We start from the raw sequence: 25,332 nt of genomic DNA on the forward strand, positions 1-25,332 counted from the left end.
GCTGGAATCTGGCTTCCTTTAACTTGAGGCCGTTATTCCGTGTCTTGCACTCTGGGATGATTCAGAAGAGACCTAGGCCTTCCTCTGTGAGGCAACATTTTAAATATTTGAAGAGTGCTACCATATCTCCCCTCAATCTCCTCTTCTCCAGGCTAAACATGCCCAGTTCTTTCAGTCTCTCTTCATAGGGCTTTGTTTCCAGACCTCTGATCATCCTGGTTGTAGGTCAACAGATCCACCCATAGATCCACTCATAAAATCCTTGGCAAGGACAAATTCATCACACCTTCTGCAAGAATCGCTTTCTGGATCGGGGAGAGCGCTCACCCTCCTGCCCAGGTGTTGAGCTGGGTGTGTTGCCTGCTCCTTCTAGCCCAGAAGACAAGACAGGCAGAATGGTAGCTTTACCCAGCTGCAACAAACAGGTCTAATGCATTGGGCAGAACGCCAGGCACCCCTCCAGTATCCAGCAAAAGACGGGAAGCGCTGCAGCCTAGATTCAGGGCGTGTTGGACATGGACTGCAACATTGCATGGTGGATCTGTTGTCCTACAACAGGTAGAGCTGTGAAGGCTAAGGGGGGATCAACCAATGGGGTTCTTTCAATTGGGAGAAACCCATAGAGTTGATAGGCATCAGGGCTGGATTTTCACCGCACGTTCCTACGCATGCTCAAGATTTGGGCTAGTAGCCATGAGTAGCCTTCTCCTCCAGAAATTTATCCAACCCTTTTAAAGCCATCCAGATTGGTGGCCAACACTTCATCTTGTGGTAGTGAGTTCCATAATTTAACTACGTGCTGTGTGAAGAAGTCCTTCCTTTTATTTGTCCTGGGTCTCCCACCAATCAGTTTCATGGGATGACCCTATTGGGTTCTAGTATTTTGAGAAAGGGAGGAAAATGTCTCCGTATCCACATTCTCCATACCATACAGGGTTGTTGTTCTGAAGATAACATGGAGGGGAGGGGGATTCTGTCCGCCGCCTTGGGTTCCTTGGAGGAAAAAAGGTGGGATATAAATGTAATTAATAAATAAAATGAGAGATCAAAATGAGAGATCCTACTTTACACTGGGAGAAGCCAATTGGATGCCCATGGTCACCTGTGTGTTCCCAGACAACTTTCTTGAAACCTTCAGTATGGCCCCTCAACTTGTTTTTTAAATTAACAAAGTGGTTTTTTTAAAAAATATTATGACCAGCAGCTGCACTTGCTTCGTAGAATGGGACCCCCATACCTGACGGAATGCCTCTCCCGACATGAACCTACCTGTACACTGCGCTCAACATCTAAGATCCTCCTCCGAGTGCCTACTCTGTGGGAAGCTCGGTGGATGGCAACAAGGGAGAGGGCCTTTTCGCTGGTGTCCCCTCGATTGTGGAATGATCTCCCCGATGAGGCTCGCCTGGCACCAACATTGTTATCTTTCAGGCGCCACGTCAAGACTTTTCTCCCAGGCATTTAACAATATTTCACCATGCTAAGTTTGTTTTCAACAGCCCCCAGAACTGTTGTTTTTAAATGGATACTGTTTTTATGTTTTTGATGGTTTTAAATTTTGTATACATTTTTTTTTAATGTTTACTCTTTTTAACCTTTGTGAACCGCCCAGAGAGCTTCAGCTATGGGGCGTTATATAAATTAAATAAATATAAATAAACATATAAGATGTTTATGACAGTAACTGTAGAGCAGGTGATAAAGCCAAGCAGACATGTGGTTTGAGATAACAAAACAAAATAAAATGTTTATTTTGTTTAGCTGATCTTAGTCACTTCAAATTCAAGTTAACCTGCTTAATCTACTAGTTTTAATAAAAACTGTAATCTTAAGTCTCTTAAAATCTTGTCTCCTTTCATTCTCCACACCACTGACAATCCCAACTGACACTCCCAACTCCCAACCAATTAACCAACCACCCTCAAGCTCTAGACTCCCCCATTTATGCCCCTCCCCCTTTCACAGCATCATCAGCCACACCCACTCAGTCCAACTTTCTGCGCTCACTAGACATACAAAGGCAGACATACCTAAGGGAATGGAACTGTGGGGTAATACAACAGCTTTGCTTACAGCGCAGGCCCTAAGTGACTTCAAAGAATTCACTCCGGTGAGAAGCCCTATAAATGAAGCACTCTAAGCTCAGGAGACAGCACACGGGGCGGATCAGTCCGTGGCTACAAAGATGCGTCAGTCCGTGGCTTGTGGGAGAAGCAGGGATGCCACCAAGTGAGCGGCGGCTTTGCCGGCTCTCCCTAAAGTCTCACAAGAAGGGGACCTTCCGGGAGTGACATGTCTTTGTAGCGGTGTGTCCCGCTGTATCCTGAGTTGCCTCAAGAGACAGCTGGTTGAAATGCTAGGAAGACACGTTGTCTGTGCCTTCGGGCACGGTACTGTACAGACGGATTGTCGAGTGGTCTGGGATGATTGAGAAGAGATCCAGCCCCTCCTCTGTGTGGCAATGTTTTAAATATTTGAAGAGTGCTATCGTGTCTCCCCTCAATCTTCTCTTCTCCAGGCTAAACATGCCCAGTTCTTTCAATCTCTCCTCCTAGAGCTTTGTCTTCAGACCCCTGATCATCCTCGTGGCCCTCCTTTGAACACGCTCCAGCTTGTCTGCATCCTTCTTGAAGTGTGGTGCCCAGAACTGGATGCAATACTCAAGATGTGGCATAACCAGTGCTGAACAGAGGAGAACCAGTTCTTCACACAATTTGGAAGCTATACCTCTATTATTGCATCCTAGAATAGTATTTGCTTTTTTTGCAACCACATCACACTGTTGGCTCATATTCAGCTTGCGATCTACAACAATTCTAAGATCCTCCTCGTTTGTAGTATTGCTGAGCCAAGTATCCCCCATCTTGTAAATGTGCATTTGGTTTCTTTTTCCTGGGTGTAGAACTTGGCATTTATCCCTATTAAATTTCATCCTGTTGTTTTCAGCCCAGCACTCCAGCCTATCAAGATTACTTTGAAGTTTGTTTCGGTCTTCCAGGGTATTAGCTATCCCACCCAATTTTGTGTCATCTGTAAATTTGATAAGCGTTCCCTGCACCTCAACTAATTGAGGAGTAAGTAATCTCCAAAATTTTCTCCTGATTAGGCTGCTTTTCAAATCCTAAAACATGTAGCAACCGTACTAACGGCCTGTATGCTCCCTTAAAGGGGACTTTACTGCAGACGCTGACTGCAGCCAGGAAATCAGAAGACGTTTACTTCTTGGGAGGAGAGCAATGACAAATCTTGATAAAATAGTTAAGAGCAGAGACACCACACTGACAACAAAGGTCCGCATAGTTAAAGCAATGGTATTCCCCGTAGTAACCTATGGCTGCGAGAGCTGGACCATAAGGAAAGCTGAGCGAAGGAAGATAGATGCTTTTGAACTGTGGTGTTGGAGGGAAATGCTGAGAGTGCCTTGGACTGCAAGAAGATCAAACCAGTCCATACTCCAGGAAATAAAGCCAGACTGCTCACTTGAGGGAAAGGTATTAAAGGCAAAACTGAAGTACTTTGGCCACATAATGAGAAGACAGGATCCCCTGGAGAAGAGGCTGATGCTAGGGAAAGTGGAAGGCAAAAGGAAGAGGGGCCGACCAAGGGCAAGATGGAGGGATGATATTCTGTAGGTGACAGACTTGACCTTGGGGGAGCTAGGGGTGGCGACGGCCGACAGAAAGCTCTGGCGTGGGCTGGTCCATGAAGTCACGAAAAGTCGGAAGCGACTGAACGAATAAACAACAACAAAATAATACTTACTACATATAACAATGAAAATATTTATCAATACAATGAGAAGAAATGACAGAAAAGGAATACAACAGAGCTGTACTTTAAAATAGAAGAACAGGATTACAACCAAGGCATCCAATTCCACTCTTCGTTGAGTCCTTGTGGTTGTAATGTCCTTTAGGTGAAAATCCGGAATATTTCCCGCCTTCTTAGTTGATGGTCTACTCTTGTCCCCTATCCTTGAAACCTTTCAATAATCCAGAATCTCAGGTCTTTGTCATCATGTCCCATATCAAGAAAATGCTTGACCAGAGGTGCCTGAAGTCTTTTGCAGCGAATGCAGCTTTTGCGATTTATGCCATCAAGCGTCCATGTAGTTTATTGTACATTGGTATGAGCACAAGAACCACCAGAATCCGCATCTGTGAGCACAAAAGCTGCATTTGCTCCAAAAGTTTTCTTAAACTTACTTTGTTTACAGGAGGGAGGATCCCAGACAGAGAAAGGGGAGGTGGGAAGGAAAGAAATGGGTCAGGTCAAGGCCAAGGGCAGCGTTTCCCAATCGCTTTACCTTTCAGGTCTCATTCTAAACTTGATCTACTATCCAAGACACAGAGCGATGTGTCTTTGTCAGGGGGCTAAGCTATCAACCCTGACATAAGCAAAGTGCTTGAACACCCTCCAAAAACCAGCCAGGAGGAAAGACAGAACCTCCCAGACGTTCCCTGATATTCAGCATCTTCCACTGTAAACATGGGAGGTTGGTGTCTACAAATGCTCTTCCTGTCCTGTTGGGAGGAGACTCTGCCACTGGCTGAAGAAGGATCCCCTCCTTCCCCAGAACTTCATAAACCCATTCAGTTCTCCTGTGATCATAACAACAGCCATTCTGGATCAGAACAAGGGTCCATCTACTCCAGTTTTCTCTCCCCACAGTGGTCCATCAGCTGTTGACTATGAACTCACAAGCAGGACATGAGTGTCACAGCACCGTCCAGCCCATGTTCCCCAGCAACTGGTGTACATAGAGATAGTGCTTAGGATACTGGAGGTAGGATATTGCCATTCATAGCCTTCTCCTCCAAGAATTTGTCTAACCCCCTGTTTAAACAGTCCAAATTCATGGCCATCCCTGCATCCTCTGGTAGGGAATTGCATATTTTAACGACGTACTGTTAATGTAACGAGGGCCCGCTCTACACATGAAGAACAACTATACTTGCAGGTGTCATTGGAAACTGGGGCATCCCTTCCTTAGAGGACATGTAAAATAAAGTTGAGAGAAGTATTAAGAACACAGTCCCTGTTAGTCACCAGGATGAAATGCTCTCACCTGCTCTTGGTCCTCTGCCTGGCTCAGGAGGAAGCCTTCTGCCACGGCCATTGCCTGGGAACTGGTCTCTGCTCCACATTCTCTGACCCAGCTCTCTATCTCTGGGGGCAGGACAGCCAGAAACTTCTCCAGGACCACCAGGTCCAGCATCTCAGCTTTCCTTTTCCTTTCTGGCTTCAGCCACTGGCGGCAAAGGAGGTGGAGTCGGCTGCAAACCTCTCGGGGCCCTTCAGCCTCCTGGTAGCAGAAGTCCCTGAAGCCCTGGCGCTCCGTGTCTGAGCAGGTGTTGCTCCCAGGCTGGTCCTCCTGCACTCTTCCTTCCCAGGGCTCTGCACTGCTCCCTTCCTGGATGTTTCCTGCCTCAGGGCCAGCAAAGCCTTGCTCTTCCATCTTCACTCTCTTCTGCTCCCACCAGGACTCGAAACAGTCTCCTTCCTTGGCTGCCAATTTCTCCTTTGAGGCAAGGACTGCGCTGTAGGAATTAAAACGGAGAGTGTGAAGGAGGCACACCAGGGTTCTCCGTGAGAAGGTTCCCACCTTCAGCTGCACAGATTAACAACCCTGAAGAATGACCTTGGCCTAGCGGCTGCCTTGGCCAAACCTGGTAATGGAGCCAGTGTTGGATCCTGGAATGGATCCTGGTTATGTTTTCCATTGCTTTGTTAATTGCTGAGGATCTGGAAGAACAGAAGACTCAGCAGAAACTTAAAGGGCAACTCTACACCTGGACATTGAGTGTCATAATTGAATAATTGTCTAACTGATTGTCTTCAATTAAGGGTTGCAAGGAGTTGCATCATTGTACAGGTTGTCTATAAAAGTAAATGTGTTTTCATGTTCATTACTTCCATGTCCCTTACCCAACTTGATGTGAGCTGTATTGACTGACCATTTGTAAGTATTTGTATCTGTACTGCCATAACTAAATTATATATTTATTTGCCAGTAAAAGGTTTATTTTAACCTACATGAATCTCTGTCTTAATTCACGTCTTTGCTGACTTGGCTGAGAACCGCTGCAACCTCTGCTAGTCTCTGGAAGGCCCAGATAGAGACTTAACACAAAAGGTTATGTGCCAGAATCCCAGTCTGTGTCATAACTGATCAGCTTTTAAAGCCATAACTCAACAGCCAGATGGCTGCTTGACTGATCATTCTGTCGAAGGATGGCTGAACAATGCCCCCCCCCCAGCAACAAGGCCCATGTGCCTTCCCCAATAATTTTATTCTTGTAAACACCAGCCTGGCAAGGTAGGCCACAGGCCTAAGCGTCAGAGCTGATATTTCGATGGGGTGTAGAGGAACCCGGGAAAGGCGTGTCTCCTCTAAGTGGGATTGCTGAGTGTTGGTCAAAGACTCCAAGACACGGTTCTCTCTTTTGAGAAAGTTCATTACAAGCAGCGCTTAGCACTGCAAGGCGGAGGACCCAAGGAACTGCCCACTATTTTCAGGAAAGGCTTTATCTTCTTATAGGGTCTGTCCCCTTAGAAACAAGGCAGAACCTCTCCATGGAATACGCCAATCATAAAACAGTAACAAGTAAGCCTCTCAGCCAGTTATGAGCAAGGATTTTAAGCATGTGCAGAGTGCAATCTTTTCAAGGACAGAAAAACAATACATCAATGATTAGTGTGAAACTTGTGCCCATCTGTTCATTTCACGGTTAGCTGTTTCTACCACGACACCCTCTAACAGTCCTAGTATGCACACAATCTTGTGAAACTAGTGTTTCAATACCCTTCACAAGACTTGGTCTCATGGTTGCATCCTTATTACAGTTTCCAGTTACTGCGGAAGGATAGATACTTTGATTTGTAGAGAACAGGCCCAAAGCAATTATATTAGCACAGGGTGGGCTCAGGGGAAGCCCACATACCTATTTGCTTGAATTCCTCGACAGTGGGCAGCTGAGAAGAACAGACCCTCCCTCCTTGTTTGTAAGAGCCAGCACCTGTCTCAAAGGGGGCTCCGTTTAGGTTTCCTCCTAAACCTTCTCCTCACCTCCCATTCTCTCTTACTGTCAATAATGTTATGCTTACTCCAGTCAAGGAAGCTCGTAGTCTTGGCTTTATATCAAAGTGCTGGTATTGACATTTAAAGCCCTAAACGGTTTGGGGCCAGGTTATTTGAAGGAACGCCTCCTCCCATATGTACCTACCCGGACCTTAAGATCATCTACAGGGGCCCTTCTCCGTGAGCCCCTGCCAAAGGAAGTGAGGCAGGTGGCTACTAGGAGGAGGGCTTTCTCCGCTGTGGCACCCCGGTTGTGGAATGAGCTCCCCAGAGAGGTCCGCCTGGCGCCTACACTGTACTCCTTTCGTCGCCAGCTGAAGACCTTTTTATTCACTCAGTATTTTAACACTTAATTTTAACTTAAATTTAAATTATACTGTTTTAACTCTGTATTTTAACCTTATATCAATTTTGCTGCGTGGTTTTATCCTGGTTGTGCTTTTTATATTGTATTTTGTATTTGTATTTTTAACTTGTTGGTTGTTTTATGATGATTTTAATTTTTGTGAACCGCCCAGAGAGCTTCGGCTATTGGGCGGTATAAAAATGTAATAAATAAATAAAATAAAATAAATAAATAAATAAAATAAAAATATTTGATTCCTCGCTCTCCTTTATTTCTCATATCAAGACAGTAGCTAAATCCTGTCTTTTTTCCTGTATAATATTGCCAGGATTTGATCATTTTTGTCTGTCTCTTCTGCCAAGACTCTTGTTCATGCATTGGTTATTTCTTGGTTGGACTACTACAACCTTCTTCTCACTGGCAGTCTGTTGGTTTCTGTTCACCACTCTGCTGCTAAGATCATCTTCTTGGCTCGCCGCTCTGGCCATGTTACTCCACTGCTGAAATCTCTTCATTGGCTTCCAATTCACTCCAGAATCCAATATAAACTTCTCCTGTTGACCTCCAAAGCTTTTCACTGTCTAGCTCCTTCCTATCTCTCCTCTCTCATCTCACACTATTGCCCTGCTCGTGCTCTTCGCTCCTCTGATGCCATGTTTCTCACCTGCCCAAGGGTCTCTACTTCCCTTGCTCGGCTTCGTCCATTTTCTTCTGCTGCCCCTTACACCTGGAACGCTCTTCCAGAACATTTGAGAACTACAAGTTCAATCGCAGCTTTTAAAGCTCAGCTAAAAACTTTTCTTTTTCCTAAAGCTTTTAAAACTTGATTTTGTTCTGACTTTATACTGCTAGTTTTACCCTACCCTGTGCCTGTTTGGTGCCTTCTCTTCCCCTCCTTATTGTTTTATTATGATTTTATTAGAATGTAAGCCTATGCGGCAGGGTCTTGCTATTTACTGTTTTACTCTGTACAGCACCATAGTGACCCCCAGCCGAAAGGAACCAGATTTGTGGCTGAAAATGAAGTTCTGACTCTGCCCCAACGGGAGAGAAAGAGAGAGTTGAATTAATGCCATTAAAAACTAATAATGTGTGAACGTTTATTTTAAAAGTTAAGCAAGAAAACACTGAATACTTTTTCAGCTTGTTAAACACATGAAATATGCCACTAAGGAAGCCTTAAGAGATGAATGATTTAGGGTGACCGTATGAAAACGAGGATAGGGCTCCTATATCTTTAACAGTTGTACTCCAGTAGGACAATGGAACCAGTGACCTAGGGCGGTGGTGGGCTCTCCCACACTAGAGGCCTTCAAGAGGCAGCTGGACAACCACCAGTCAGGGATGCTTTAGGGTGGATTCCTGCACTGAACAGGGGGTTGGACTCGATGGCCTTTTATGCCCCTTCCAACTCTACTATCTTTAGCAGTTGTATTGAAAAGGGAATTTCAGCAGCTATTATTTGCATACATGGATCACCTGGTGAAATTCCCTTTTCTATGCCTTCTCTGCTCCCAGCATTTGACCCCCAAAATTGCACCAGAGTAACAGCGATTTCTCCCCACTCTCAGGATGTGAACATCGGGCTCACTTAATACATCAAAGAGGGACAAGCTAAAACCAACAGCAGGCTCCCTTCTTAATAAACAAAAGTGTCCCAGGTTTTATTTCGAAGACCTCATGACCAAAGTGACTTATTAATTTTACTTATTCACTAGGTTTGAATCAGGGAGAGGAAACAAAACCAAAAATGCAATGCAAACAGGACACCAGGGCAGCCTTTTGCCTGCAGGTGGGACATTCCTCCTCCCCACCTGGGACCTTTCCTCTTGGGTCCCTTTCTCCAGCCTTCCCTTCCGCGATCCCCTAGTTATGGGGAGGGAAGGAGGTGCAAGGCGGGGGTCTCCTGGAGGGGCCCCAAGTGGGTCAGTCCCCTGGGGGCGGCTCGCGGCTCCCTCTCTCTTCCCACCCAGCCCCTGCCCCAAACCTGCACCCCCTGTCCTGGGGGGCTCTTTTTCCTCTGCCCCCTCCCTCTGGGACCCCCTTGCAATCTGCACTCACCGACTCCTTTGCAGGGAAAAAGAGGCTGCAGGCGGCGGAAACACGAGGCTCGTAGGAGCAGGGGGAGAATCCCAGGATCCTTTGCAATGGGGGGGAAGTGTGGGGCGGGAAGGGAGGGGCCTCATCCAGCCTTTGCTCTAGGACCCAGCCCCCTCTCCTCCTCTTTAACCCTTGGATGGAGGCAGCACTAGAGAGCCGCAGAGGCTCCTGGCAGAGACACGGACCTGGGAAGGGGGCTTTTCCATTGAGGGGGTCTTTTATCCCCCCCAGCAGCATCGCCACCCCATTTGCTCCTGGGGGCTTCGGGGGATCGACAGCTGTTTCCCCTTTGAGTGCGTAAAGCCACCTCCGGCATGGGAGCCCTCCCTCCTTCTGCCTGCCCTTGCTGCAGAACAGCGTTCCCCAACCTGGTGCCCTTCAGAACTCTAAACATGAATAGATGCTGTAAAGAGAGAGGTTAAGTAGGGTGACCCTATGAAAAGGAGGACAGGGCTCCTGTATCTTTAACAGTTGCATAGAAAAGGGAGTTTCTGCAGGTGTCATTTGTATATATGGAGAACCTGGTGAAATTCCTTCTTCATCACAACAGTTAAAGCTGCAAGAGCTTTGCCCTCTTTAAAATCTGGTCACTCTAGTATAGCTCCTGCAGCTTTAACTGTTGTGATGAAGAGGGAATTTCACCAGGTTCTCCATATATACAAATGACACCTGCAGGAGTTCCCCTTTCTATGCAACTGTTAAAGATACAGGAGCCCTGTCCTCCTTTCCATAGGGTCACCCTAACGTTAGGTGAAGTCTTATCAGGGTACAGGAAGATTCTGGATCCCCGGAGCCTCTAGCCGTGAGGAGTAAAACACACACGGCAACTTCTTCTCATGGTGGCCTCTTGTTCCACACCTGGAGCCCTGCTTTAAGAGCAGGTCTGAATCCATCTCAGGCTCAAGGCAGGAAAACCTTCGGCCTTCCTGGAAGTAAGTGGTCTGCTGATGAACCAGTTTCTCTCCCAATGTATCCCATGGCTCCATTCTAAGCTGTAAAGCAGCGGTTCTCAACCTGTGGGTCGGGACCCCTTTGGGGGTTGAACAACCCTTTCACAGGGGTCGCCTAAGACCATTGGAAAACACATATTTCCGATGGTCTTAGGAAACTGTATTGACTGAACTATGTCATGTATCATCTTTTGTATTATTAAAGCTATTGTTATGTATTATTTTCATTAGCAAACCATCCCATGACAATGGATCGTGTAGAGAAGAACGAAAATAATTTTATGGTTGGGGGTCACCACAACATGAGGAACTGTATTAAAGGGGCGCGGCATTAGGAAGGTTGAGAACCACTGCTGTCAAGGAAGCACGCCCCAGCAAAGCTGGCCTTTCCACTAGATTTTGCACAGATCCCCAGAACAAATGCACACAGCTCACAGTTTGGAGGGTTAAGCCCAATTTTATTCAGGGTAAGGGTAAGATACATGGGATTAGCATTCTAAAACTATTAAAACATGCAGCGATATATGAACCCAAACCAAGCAAGCTAGAAACTACGTTGCAAAATCATAAGTCACCCAACCTTGATGTCAGCCAACTCAGAACAAAACCCCTTTTCAAAGAATACCCTTTATAGATACTTTTCTCGCTCCTTCCCCCCTCCCTTTGGCTCTCCTGCCTTGCCCCAGGCGGTTCTAGGATGTGCCAGAATGCTGGCCGCTTATCTTTTCTGCTCCTAGGACCATAACAATAAAATAATTTAACATATTAAAAACAGCCATTCCCAGTATGAATTCACCCCTTCCTTACATAAGCCCCCTCTGTTCCCAGCACTTGAAGACTAAACAGGGAGGGAAGCGAACAATGATTTCCACCCGCTCTTAGGATGTGAACAGCAGGGGTCCCTTCATCCATAAAAGCAGGACATATGAAAGCCCATGAAAGCATTTGCCCATAGCAAATCCATACTTACCCACAGAGAAAACATAGCACAGTCCTTGTCTTTCAGTCAGCTGCACTTAGGTTTTATTTAGTGTAATTTGATTTTATATTTCTGACTTTTAATTTTATTTATTGTGATTAATTATCTTCTTGTGTTGCCTTGTTTGACATTGTAGTAGTAGTATTTATTTACGTTGTAGTCAGCGGACAATACCTTAAGAGAGATACCTTTAAGCAGCTTGCAAGGGAAAGGTGGTAACCAAGGATGTAGCAGAAATTGCCACAAGAATATTCCATAGAGTATAAACAAAAGTACAAACAAAAATACAATTAAAAAATCATCTAAGGTTAAGGTGTACTTTCGGTTTTCTTCATATCAGAAATGCAAAGTATCTTTTCTCATTCCTCGATTACATTTAACACAATAAACAAATTCATTTCTTTCTTCTAACTTAACTATGTCTCCACAGACAAATACATCATTTCTCTCTGTTTCTTGCAAAAATGCTATCAGAGGTTTCCATTCAGATATAAATGCAGAAGTGGACTTTTCTCTCATTATCGATGTGAGGTTTGCCATCTCCAACATCCTCAACATCCATTCATTGATTGTTGGTGTTTCATTCTCCCATCTTTGTGCATACAACGATCTCGCTGCCATTGTCATATATAGAAATAAAGTTCCCCCCTTCTCTTTCAGCTGTTTATCTATTAGTCCCAATAGGAAGGCTCCCGTTTCATCTGTATGTTAGTCTTTAGTATTTTTTTAATTCAAGAGTGTTTTTGTATCCAGAATGCTTTGGCTTTTTTACAAGTCCACCAAAGATGATAAAAGGTTCCTCCTCCTCCTCATTATTATTATTATTATTATTATTATTATTATTATTATTTATTTATATAGCACCATCAATGTACATGGTGCTGTACAGAGTAAAACAGTAAATAGCAAGACTCTGCCGCATAGGCTTACACCTCCTCCTCCTAATTTCCAACAGTTTCCCGAGGCACTCTTATACATTTTAGCTAACTTTACAGGAGACATATACCATCTGTACATCTTATAAAAATTCTCTTTAAGTCTTGAACATAATGTAAATTTCAAACCTCCCCCCCATATTCGCCCACTGTTCCATTGAAATGTTGTATTCAAAGTTTTGAGCCCATTTTATCATAGTCATTTCAAATTCAGATTTTGATTGCTCAAACCCACCATTTTTTGACTATTTTAAACCTTTCCATGACTTGCGCAAAAGAAAACATAATTTGCAACATACCAAAACATGTATGACCTTTCAGCAGTTCCTCCCTTGATTTTAACTTATATTCTTCTTGTGACATTTCTAATACATCATTATATGTCAACCATTTAGGCATACTTGTCAATTCCCTTCTATGATTAGCCCCCTGGGCTGATACCCAAAGTGGTATTTTCTGACAGAACCTTGGTTAACATTTGTTCCATATTCTTAAAACAGCACGTCTTACATTATTATTAAATTCTATGGTAACATTTACTCCAATGTTCAGTTCTTCTAAGGTTCGAAGTAAAAAATTCCAACTGAAGTTGTTAAATGCTTTCTCTGCAACCGCGAAAACCAAGGCAGGCTGTTTTTCTGAAGGTTTTGCCAGATATTCCACAACATTTAAAACCATCCTTACGTTGTCTCCCATCTGTCTTTTGGGTAAGAAGCCACCTTGATCCTCATGAATGAATTCTTGTAGAACTTTCTTCAGTCTTTCCGCCAAGGTTGCTGTGAATAACTTATAATCATGAATTAATAGTGATATTTGCTGACTTGAAATTTCTCTGCTTCACTAAATTTAATTTCCCCCCGTATCCCATATTGTAAACGTTGATAGTTGTCGTTGAAGCACTTTAATTTGTTGAGGAACACTTGCCTTTCTGGGCGTTTCCCTCAGGTCTTCTTGTTGTGCACCTTCAGAGAGGACAGAACAAAGCACAGGCAATTCTCCTATAATCGGAGAGGAAGAGACCAAACAGAAATAGACAATATTTCTCCGGTCTCTAGCGGTGGTAACCTGCAAAGTGTGTGCAATGTTCATGTTCCTGCCTGAGATTGACATGGCGGACACCTGCAAGACATGCAAGCTGGTGGCACTATTGGAAGAGAAATAGCAGCAGGTGTTCACCCTCAAAGGAATAAGAGAAGACGAGGAGTTCTTAGAATGGTGGAACTACAACAGCAACAAGAAGAACAACAGATCGAAGAGCAACAGCCAGTGGAAGCAGAAGTGGAGTATGTTGTGGTGAGGAAAGCCAATGAAGAGGAAACTCCCTGGAAAAGGGTGACAGTTAAGAGCAGAAGAACTAGAAGGCATTCTGCACCTGTGGTAGCATTAGAGTTAAGCAACCGCTTTCTGCTACTGGAGGATGAGACTGAGGAACAGTCTGCATAGGAAGAATGACAGAGGACACCGTGCAACAGTGAGCAAGACTCAGAAAGTCGGTCAACCAAGAAGAAGAGAAGAGTAGTTGTGGGAGACTCCCTGCTGCGTGGGATTGAAATCCAAGTATGTCGTGAAGACCCAATGACTCGCCAGGTGTGCTGCCTCCCTGGAGCACAAATTAGAGATGTGCCTGAAGGATTGCCAAAGCTCATAAAGCCCACGGACACATGCTCCTTTCTTCTCATCCATGTGGGAACAAATGATGTCACCAAGTGGAGCTACGAAGAAATCATTTCAGACTTTGAAGTTCTGGGAAGGAAGCTGAAGAGCTATGGGGCCCAGGTAGTTTTCTCATCCATTCTCCCAGTTCTTGGATGAGGATTAGAAAGGGAAAGAAGAATACTCCGGGTGAACGACTGGCTATGAAGGTGGTGCCGAAGAGAGAGGTTTGGATTCTGGGACCACGGGCTACGCTACTTGGAAGATGGACTGGTGGCAACGGATGGGTTGCACCTCACAAGGGCTGGAAAGAATGAGCTTGGCCACAGCATGAAGAACTTGATCAGAAGGGCTTTCAACTGAATCTTACAGGGCAGGAGATGTAAACCTCAAGTCAACAATAGATGAAGGTCCATACACCACAGTACAGAGAACAGCTCCAATAGTGCCCAATATATCGTCCACAACAATGTAGGAACAAAGCCAGACTATGAAGCACATGGTGTTCGATGCCTATATGCTAATGCCCAGAGTACAGGAAACAAACAGAACGAACTTGAACTCTTAATACATGAAGGCAAACACGACTTGACAGGTGTAACAGAAACTTGGTGGGATGACTCCCATGACTGGAATATAGCAATTGAAGAGTATAACTTGTTAAAAAAGAGGAGAAATAGAAAGGGAGGTGGAGTTGCACTATATATTAAAAATACCTATCCCTGCACAGAAATACAGGCTGATGAGACAGGGAGTCCCATCGAGAGCATCTGGATTAAAATAAATGGGGCAAGGAATAAAAATAACATGATAATCAGAGTCTACTACCGAACACCCAATCAAGGAGAAGATAGGGATGAAACTTTTGGGAAACAAATTGCCAGTGTTTCAAGGAAGTGTGATGTAGTAGTAATGGGGGACTTCAATTACTGCGATATCTGTTGGGAGACAAAAACTGCCAAAAACGGTCCTTCCAAGAAATTCCGGACTTGTGGGGGTGATAACTTTCTCCTACAGAAAGTGGAAGAAGGAACTAGAGGTTCGGCATTCCTTGACTTGATATTAAACAATACGGAAGAAGTGGCAGTTATGGGAACTCTTTGTTAAAGTGACCACATCATACTTGAATTCTTGATTATGAAGGAAGCAAAAGCTCAGTGTAGACATAAATGTACCCTGGATTTTAGGAAAACTTATTTTAATAAACTCAGAACTATGATAAGCAAGGTCCCATGGAAAGTGACCCTTATAAGAAAAGGAGTCCAAGATGGGTGGGCGTATTTAAAAAAAGAAATCTTAAGGGCACAATTACAAAACATTCCAACAAGGAAAAAAGATAGAAGACAACAGAAGAAACCAATGTGGCTCCACAAAAAGCTTAGAGATGATCTGAAAACAAAAAGGGATACATACAGGAAGTGCAAAGAAGGCTACAAAAGAAGAGTACAGACAAGTGGCACAGAAGTGCCGAAATGGCGTCAGGAAGGCTAAAGCTGAGAATGAGCTGAGATTAGCGAGGGATTGCAAAAACAATAAAAAGGCTTTCTACAGATACGTGAATAGTAAAAGACAAAAGGAAAGAAATGGTGGTTCAACTGCTTAACGAGGATGGATAATTGAGAACGGATGACAAAGAAAAGGCTGAAGTGCTCAATTCCTACTTTGGCTCACTCTTCTCCCAAAAGCGGTCTATGACCCCCCTGGAGAACGTGAAGCACAAGTTCAGGGGGCAGGATTGCAGTTTGAGATTGATAAAAAAATGGTCAAGGAACACCTAATTTCCTTGAATGAGTTCAAATCTCCAGGGCCTGATGAACTGCATCCTAGAGTAATGAAGGAGCTAGCGGAAGAACTCTCAGAACAACTATTATCTTTGAGAAATCATGCAAGATGGGTGAGGTGATTATGACTGGAGGAGAGCTAACATTGTCCCAAGTTTCTAACAGGGCAAAAAGGAGGAACCTGGGAACTAAAGACCAGTCAGTCTGACATCCATCCCTGAGAAAATTCTAGAGCAGTTTCTGAAGAAGTCAGTCTGTAAGCACCTTGAAAACAATGCAATGTTTTCTAGAAGCCAACAAGGATTTGTCAAGAACAAATCCTGTCAAACTAATCCAATTTCATTTTTTTATTGGGTAATTGGCCTTGTAGACTGTGGAAATGCTGTGGATGTCATATATCTTGACCAGCAAAGCTTTTAACAAAGTGCCCCATGATATTCTGATTTAACAAAAGAGCTAAAAGTGGGCTAGATGGAACAACTGTTAGGTGGATACCTAGTTGGCTACAGAATCAAAGAATGCTTATCAATGGTACCTTCTCAATCTTGGGGGAGGAAAGCAGTGGGGTACCGCAGGGCTCAATCCTGGGCCCAGTGCTCTTCAACATTTTTGTTAAATGTTGAAGGAGGTGCAGGGAACACTTATCAAGTTTGCAGATGACGCCAAATTGGGTGTCATCTGGAGTGCTGGACTGAATACAACAGAATGAAATTGAAGAGGGATAAATGCCAAGTTCTACATCAAGGAAAAGGAAACCAAATGCACATTTACAAGAGGGGGGATATTTGAGTCAGCAATACTACAAACGAGAAGGATCTTGTAGATCACAAGCTGAATATGAGCCAATAGTGTAATGTGGCTGCAAAAAAAGCAAATGCTATTTTCAGCTGCTTTAAAAGAAGGCCCTGGCTATGCCACATCTTGAGTATTTCACGCAATTCTCCACACCACATTCAGGAAGGATGCAGACAAGCTGAAGCATGTTCAGAGGCTGATCAGGGGCCTGGAAACAAATCCCAAAGAGGAGAGACTGAAAGAGCTGTGCAAGATTGAGGGGAGAAATGATAGCACTCTTCAAATACTTCAAAGGTTGTAACACAGAGGAGGGCCAGGGTCTCTTCTCATTCATCCCAGAGTGCAGGACACGGAATAATAGGCTCAAGTGACAGGAAGCCAGATTCCGGCAGGAAATCAGGAAAAACGTCCTGTTAGAGCAGTACGGCAATGGAACAAGTTACCTTGGAAGGTTGTAGGCTGCCTCAAACTAGAGGCCTTCAAGAGGCAGCTGGACAACCATCTGTCAGGTATGTTTTAGGGTGGATTCCTGCTTTGAGCAGGGGGTTGGATGCAATGGCCTTATAGACCCCTTCCAACTCTATTTATCTATGATGCTATCAATGCTACACTAAGAACTTATAGGGCTTCTCCCCAGTGTGAATACTTTGATGCCACTTAAGGCTTGTACTGCAAGCAAAGCTCTTTCCACACTCTTAGCATTCAGAGGGCTTCTACCCAGTGATTTTGTTGATGCAGCTTAAGGCTTGTGCTGCGAGAAAAGCTCTTCCCACACTCAAAGCATTGATAGGGCTTCTCCCCAGTGTGAATTCTTTGATGCTGCTTAAGGTGTGTGCTCTGAGCAAAGCTCTCTCCGCACTCTGCGCATTTATAGGGCTTCTCCCCAGTGTGAGTTCTTTGATGCCGCTTAAGTTGTGAACCCTGAGCAAAGCTCTTTCCGCACTCTAAGCATTTATAGTGCTTCTCCCCAGTGTGAATTCTTTGATGCTGCTTAAGGCTTGAGCTATCAGCAAAGCTCTTCCCGCACTCAAAGCATTTATAGGGCTTCTCGCCAGTGTGAGTTCTTTGATGCCGCTTATGGCTTAAGCTGTGAGCAAAGCTCTTCCCGCACTCTAAGCATTTATAGGGCTTCACCCCAGTGTGAATTCTTTGATGCCGCTTAAGGTGTGTGCACCAAGCAAAGCTCTTCCCGCAGTCAAAGCATTTATAGGGCTTCTCCCCACTGTGCATTTTTTTATGCAGCTTAAGTTTTGGGCTGTGAGCAAAGCTCTCTCCGCACTCTAAGCACTTATAGGGCTTCTCCCCACTGTGAATTCTTTGATGATACTTAAGGCTTGTGCTCCGAGCAAAGCTCTCTCCGCACTCTAAACATTTATAGGGCTTCTCCCCAGTGTGTATTCTTTGATGCTGCTTAAGGCTTGTGCTGTGAGCAAAGCTCTCTCCGCACTCTAAGCATTTATAGGGCTTCTTCCCAGTGTGAATTCTTTGATGTCGCTTAAGGGTTGTGCTCTGAGCAAAGCTCTTCCCACACTCAAAGCATTTATAGGGCTTCTCCCCAGTGTGAATTCTTTGATGACGCTTAAGGGTTGTGCTCTGAGCAAAAAAAGCAAAAAAAGAAATCAAATCAGACTTTGGAGCCTTGGGAAGGAAAGGAGTTTGGAGCCCAGATAGTACCCTCATCCCTTCCTCCAGTATTTGGAAGAGGAATAGAAAGCGAAAGAAAAACACTCTGGGTGAACAACTGTCAATGAGGTTCATGCCAACATGAGAAATTCGGATTCTAGGACCAAGGCAGATGGACTGCTGACTTCATCAGGAGGGCTTTCAACTGAATCCTACGGGGGAAGGAGACGTAACCTTGGAAGGGAAAATGGATGACGGCTCCTGCACCTTAACGCAGAGAAGAGATCTAGTAGTGGCTATCAATAGTCTTCACAACAATGTAAGAAGGAAGCCAGACTATATAGAAAGCACATGGTCTTTGATGTCTATATACTACAGAAGAAACCCATGTGGCAACACAAAAAGCTTAGAGATGACCTGAAAAGAAAACAAAAAGGGATACATATAGGAAGTGGAAGGAAGGCCAGGCTACAAAAGAAGAGTACAGACAAGTGGCACAGAAGTGCTGAAATGGCGTCAGGAAGGCTAAAGCTGTGAATGAGCTGAGATTAGTGAGGGATGCTAAAAGCAATAAAAAGGCTTTCTCCAGATACGTGAATAGGAAAACACACAGGAAAGAAATGGTGGTTCAACTGCTTAACGAGGATGGGTAATAGATAACAGATGACAAAGAAAAGGCTGAAGTGCTCAATTTCTACTTTGCCTCAGTCTTCTCCCAAAAGTGGGTCTATGAATCCCCGGGAAAAAGTGACGCAGAAGTTGAGGGGGCAGGATTGCAGTCTGAGATTGATAAACAAATGGTCAAACAACACGTAATTTCCTTGAATGAGTTCAAATCATCAGGGCCCGATGAATTGCACCCTAGAGTAATGAAGGAGCTAGCGGAAGAACTCTCAGAACCACTGTCCATTAGCTTTGCGAAATCATGGAAGACGGGTGAGGTGCCGTATGTCTGGAGGAGGGCTAACATTGTACCTTCTTCAAACAGGGAAAAAAGGAGGAACCTGGGGAAAAACAGACCAGTCAGTCTGACATCCACCCCTGGGAAATTCTGCAGCAGATTCGAAAGAAGTCAATGTGGAAGCACCTTGAAAACAATGCAATTATTGCTAGAAGCCAACAGGGATTTGTCAAGAACAAATCCTGTCAAACTAATCCAATTTCATTTTTTTATTGGGTAATTGGCCTTGTAGACTGTGGAAATGCTGTGGATGTCATATATCTTGACCAGCAAAGCTTTTAACAAAGTGCCCCATGATATTCTGATTTAACAAAAGAGCTAAAAGTGGGCTAGATGGAACAACTGTTAGGTGGATACCTAGTTGGCTACAGAATCAAAGAATGCTTATCAATGGTACCTTCTCAATCTTGGGGGAGGAAAGCAGTGGGGTACCGCAGGGCTCAATCCTGGGCCCAGTGCTCTTCAACATTTTTGTTAAATGTTGAAGGAGGTGCAGGGAACACTTATCAAGTTTGCAGATGACGCCAAATTGGGTGTCATCTGGAGTGCTGGACTGAATACAACAGAATGAAATTGAAGAGGGATAAATGCCAAGTTCTACATCAAGGAAAAGGAAACCAAATGCACATTTACAAGAGGGGGGATATTTGAGTCAGCAATACTACAAACGAGAAGGATCTTGTAGATCACAAGCTGAATATGAGCCAATAGTGTAATGTGGCTGCAAAAAAAGCAAATGCTATTTTCAGCTGCTTTAAAAGAAGGCCCTGGCTATGCCACATCTTGAGTATTTCACGCAATTCTCCACACCACATTCAGGAAGGATGCAGACAAGCTGAAGCATGTTCAGAGGCTGATCAGGGGCCTGGAAACAAATCCCAAAGAGGAGAGACTGAAAGAGCTGTGCAAGATTGAGGGGAGAAATGATAGCACTCTTCAAATACTTCAAAGGTTGTAACACAGAGGAGGGCCAGGGTCTCTTCTCATTCATCCCAGAGTGCAGGACACGGAATAATAGGCTCAAGTGACAGGAAGCCAGATTCCGGCAGGAAATCAGGAAAAACGTCCTGTTAGAGCAGTACGGCAATGGAACAAGTTACCTTGGAAGGTTGTAGGCTGCCTCAAACTAGAGGCCTTCAAGAGGCAGCTGGACAACCATCTGTCAGGTATGTTTTAGGGTGGATTCCTGCTTTGAGCAGGGGGTTGGATGCAATGGCCTTATAGACCCCTTCCAACTCTATTTATCTATGATGCTATCAATGCTACACTAAGAACTTATAGGGCTTCTCCCCAGTGTGAATACTTTGATGCCACTTAAGGCTTGTACTGCAAGCAAAGCTCTTTCCACACTCTTAGCATTCAGAGGGCTTCTACCCAGTGATTTTGTTGATGCAGCTTAAGGCTTGTGCTGCGAGAAAAGCTCTTCCCACACTCAAAGCATTGATAGGGCTTCTCCCCAGTGTGAATTCTTTGATGCTGCTTAAGGTGTGTGCTCTGAGCAAAGCTCTCTCCGCACTCTGCGCATTTATAGGGCTTCTCCCCAGTGTGAGTTCTTTGATGCCGCTTAAGTTGTGAACCCTGAGCAAAGCTCTTTCCGCACTCTAAGCATTTATAGTGCTTCTCCCCAGTGTGAATTCTTTGATGCTGCTTAAGGCTTGAGCTATCAGCAAAGCTCTTCCCGCACTCAAAGCATTTATAGGGCTTCTCGCCAGTGTGAGTTCTTTGATGCCGCTTATGGCTTAAGCTGTGAGCAAAGCTCTTCCCGCACTCTAAGCATTTATAGGGCTTCACCCCAGTGTGAATTCTTTGATGCCGCTTAAGGTGTGTGCACCAAGCAAAGCTCTTCCCGCAGTCAAAGCATTTATAGGGCTTCTCCCCACTGTGCATTTTTTTATGCAGCTTAAGTTTTGGGCTGTGAGCAAAGCTCTCTCCGCACTCTAAGCACTTATAGGGCTTCTCCCCACTGTGAATTCTTTGATGATACTTAAGGCTTGTGCTCCGAGCAAAGCTCTCTCCGCACTCTAAACATTTATAGGGCTTCTCCCCAGTGTGTATTCTTTGATGCTGCTTAAGGCTTGTGCTGTGAGCAAAGCTCTCTCCGCACTCTAAGCATTTATAGGGCTTCTTCCCAGTGTGAATTCTTTGATGTCGCTTAAGGGTTGTGCTCTGAGCAAAGCTCTTCCCACACTCAAAGCATTTATAGGGCTTCTCCCCAGTGTGAATTCTTTGATGACGCTTAAGGGTTGTGCTCTGAGCAAAACTCTTCCCGCACTCTAAGCATTTATAGGGCTTCTTCCCAGTGTGAACTCCTTGATGCCGCTTAAGGCTTGTGCTGTGAGGAACACTCTCTCCACACTCTAAGTATTTATTGGGCTTCTCTCCAGTGTGAATTCTTTGATGCTGCTTAAGGTGTGTGCTCTGAGCAAAGTTTTCTCCGCACTCAAAACATTTATAGGGCTTCTCCGCAGTGTGAATTCTTTGATGCAAGTTAAGTTGTGTTTTGAAACTGAATTGTTTTTCACACTCTAAGTATTGAGGTCTTTGATATTTGCTAAGATGAATCTTCTGAGTCTTTATGTACTGAGAGCTTTTCCTCTGTGTCTTCCTATTGTAAATGTTCTTTTTTCTTGTTGCTTCTAGTATTGGAGTTTCACAGACCTCTGATCTTTCAAGAGAAATGGATTTGTTTTCCCTCTTTTCTTCAGTTTCAGTTTTCCTTCTCTGATGTAGGCCATTTTTCTTGCTCTCCCTGTGATCACCTGCAAGTATAAACACAGAAATCCTCTTGAAATCAGGGAACAAAACTAACAGTTGCTGATTTGATTAGCAGGATATCAGTTAGTGAGGCAGATCCTTTCAAACATTAGAATGTAAGCCTATGCGGCAGGGCCTTGCTATTTACTGTTTTACTCTGTACAGCACCATGTGCATTGATGGTGCTATATAAATTAATAATAATAATAATAATAATTATCCTAATGATCAATAGAACTGAGAACTAGACTGCTATACAATGCTTTCATTTATATGGAATAACTCAAAGTAGCTCATAGAATAAATGAACAACATCAAATACTGTAAAAATAAAATACACTTTAAATCTGCCATTTTCTCATAGCTGATCATTTAACTGGGAACTGGAAAGTGGGATTTCAACCCTAATGGTTATTTGCAATGTCTAGTTGTATCTTAGAATGAAAAGCAAGCTTTCCAGAGCTGTCTTCTGAATATGACTTACTCTCCCCTCCTACATGGAGCCATTAAAATAATATAAATATTATGCAGATGCAATGATGGCAGCCAAGTAAGATAGGTTGGAAGTCATCACTGCCACAGAATAAGTTCATCAATGGGCTTTTATCAGTGTTTTGTCCGGTCTTCTTAGTGTTTTCCTTCTTGAATTTAATCATCAAACCAATTGTTTCATTGCTTTTAGCTCCTTAGAAAAATGTGAACATGGCAAAGCTTTTCAATTTGTGGAAGTGTATTTTGGACCAATCATATCGAGAGCCCAAGGCCCGTAAAAGACACTTCAGTAAACTCCCCCAGGAAGTGCAGGAAACCCTCTGGATTCATTAGCCTCCAGGGCCTGGTCATCCCGTGGGATCTTCCTGCCTTGTGGAGGTTACAGGTAGGGCTGTACTCTGCTTCGCTTTGTAGAAGCGAGAGCAGAGCGGCCTGATTCGCCTCCTCCAAAGATGGAACCAGATCGGGTCAGCGGCAAAGCGTTGCGAAGCGGATCGTTCATTTGCGGAGCGATCCGGTTAATCGCAGGGCTCCACCCGCCATTTTGGAACTTTTTTCACATAGGATTGCATTGGATGAAAGAACGCCTATAACTTTGCTGTTAAAGCTACATCTCTGAAACTTACTATGCTTAGAGAGTGATGATAGGGGGTCATTTGTATCGATTTTCAGATTATTTTGTCATGGGGTTTGCTTGCTATTAATTTTTATAGAATGGGTAAAGTGGAAGTGGGGAACCTATTTTTTTTTAACGTTGATTGACAGGTTCATCTCCCAGTCGTGATAAGTGATCAGCCTATGCGAAGCATCCTCCAATCCCAATGTTGGGGGTGAGGTGGGAATAAGCAAAACAGGATACTTAGTAACATTTATTTCTTTGTCTTTGTCTTAGACTTTTTCCAGTTTGTAGCGGATTGGTGAAGCAGTAGCCCCAGCAAACTCACACACAACCCTAAATAATATTCAAAGTAAAATTACAGATAGGCAACACAGCACTGCAAGGTACCAACCATAACCTTGGTGAACAACTGAATAGATGCGGTGCAAGTGGATGATGTGCTGTACGGCATGTGGACGTGCCCAGTGCCCACTGCCCTGGAGGGTCATTAGAACCCTCCAAAGGGGAACAGTGGAAAGAAGCCCATGAGTTGCACGAGTTCATGTGTCATGTTGCTTCTCAAAGGCAGGTACCTAGACAGGACCGGCCAAAGGACTGGTGGCACAGACCACACTGTCCCACTGGGCACGTCCACTTTCCCCTTCCTGGTAATAAAGACAGACAGCATTTTTGTTCTCATTCTTCCTCTTGTTGTGATGATTAGTATTTTTATTGTACATTGTACATTGATGGTGCTATATAAATAAATAATAATAATAATTTATTGTTATATTACAGTTATTGGCTGGACATACCCTGGAGTGTGTGAACTGATGGAGGTGTGTGTGTGTGTGGGGGGTTACATCTTGAAAAACCAACACGTCATAGCAGTTTGAAATTAGTGCATGGCATGAATGAAATGATGTGTTTAGAAGTACTGCGACCGAAGTGTGGCAACGCAAAGTCTGTACGCTCACGCCATTTAATAATTTTCTATCATGAAGTTCCCTGTGTTCATTTTTGAGGTGGTTACCTGAGAGGAAGATTCTGATTTAGGTTGAACTTCAAATATTCCCCAAAATTCAGGGCATGCTCGGATTTCCTTCAAAATGGGCATGAATCTGGATACATTTAGAAGCTGTCATGGTGCCCATTTTGATGTTTCTAACTTTAAAAGTGACAGGGATGTATGCACTTTTGTTAATTGGGGTTAGGGTTGAGGGTTAAAATTTAAAAATTCCCCAAAAATCAGGGCATGCTTGAAATTCCCTCAACATGGGCATGAATAAGGATCTAAGTGGGAGCTGTGATGGTGCCCAGTTAGAGGTCTGTATCTGGAGAAATGACAGAAATAAATGCATTTCTGAAAATGGGAGGGGATTTTTAAAAATATTTTTAAAATTTTCCCCAAAATTCAGGGCATGCACAGATTTCCTTCAAACTGGGCACGAATCTGGATACATTTAGAATCTCTCATGGTGCCCATTTTGATGTTTCTAACTTGAAAACTAAAAAAATTATAGGCGTTTAACATGTTCAGTTCAAGTCTATGGGGGGAAAACATGGAGCACTGACCAGATACGGAGGAAAAGGAAGAGAAGACTCAAATACTGAGGGCAGGACCACAAGTGTCCAGGACCAGACATACCTTCAACATGCATATAAAACAGAATTGTCGGTGCCTGTGTCATCTCAGGGGATAAGATTATTCCACAGAATGGGCATCACAGAGGAAAACTCAAAGGCACATGGCACCAACTCACCAGATGATCTCAAGAATTGAATGGGTCAAAGGGGAGAAGGCAGATTCTCAGCTAACCAGCTTAGGGCCTTATATATGAACTACAACCTTGAATGTGGCCCCGTAGCAATCAGGCAACCAGGGGAGTCCCTTCAACACATGTATAACATTCAGAGGTTCAACTGCCACGTACCCTTTTCTTCTCATCCTCGTGGGGAAAATGACAGCGCCAAGCGGAGCTACGAAGAAATCAAATCAGACTTTGGAGCCTTGGGAAGGAAAGGAGTTTGGAGCCCAGATAGTACCCTCATCCCTTCCTCCAGTATTTGGAAGAGGAATAGAAAGCGAAAGAAAAACACTCTGGGTGAACAACTGTCAATGAGGTTCGTGCCAACATGAGAAATTCGGATTCTAGGACCAAGGCAGATGGACTGCTGACTTCATCAGGAGGGCTTTCAACTGAATCCTACGGGGGGAGGGAGACGTAACCTTGGAAGGGAAAATGGATGACGGCTCCTGCACCTTAACGCAGAGAAGAGATCT

At 44.1% G+C, this 25,332-nt stretch overlaps 1 protein-coding gene across 1 annotated transcript in view; it reads right to left on the minus strand.

The window, feature by feature from the left end:
- Positions 1 to 25,332, minus strand: part of LOC134395779 (zinc finger protein 208-like) — an 82,212-nt gene that overhangs the window by 44,863 nt on the left and 12,017 nt on the right. The window contains exons 4-5 of the mRNA XM_063121942.1: positions 20,601 to 21,958; positions 17,359 to 18,211 (exon numbers count right to left, since the gene is read on the minus strand). Of these exons, the coding sequence (XP_062978012.1) occupies positions 17,359 to 18,211; positions 20,601 to 21,958 (2,211 nt within the window). The remainder of the gene's footprint in view (positions 1 to 17,358; positions 18,212 to 20,600; positions 21,959 to 25,332) is intronic.

This window comes from Elgaria multicarinata, chromosome 3 (genome assembly GCF_023053635.1).
Source record: "Elgaria multicarinata webbii isolate HBS135686 ecotype San Diego chromosome 3, rElgMul1.1.pri, whole genome shotgun sequence".
Lineage (NCBI taxonomy): Eukaryota > Metazoa > Chordata > Lepidosauria > Squamata > Anguidae > Elgaria > Elgaria multicarinata.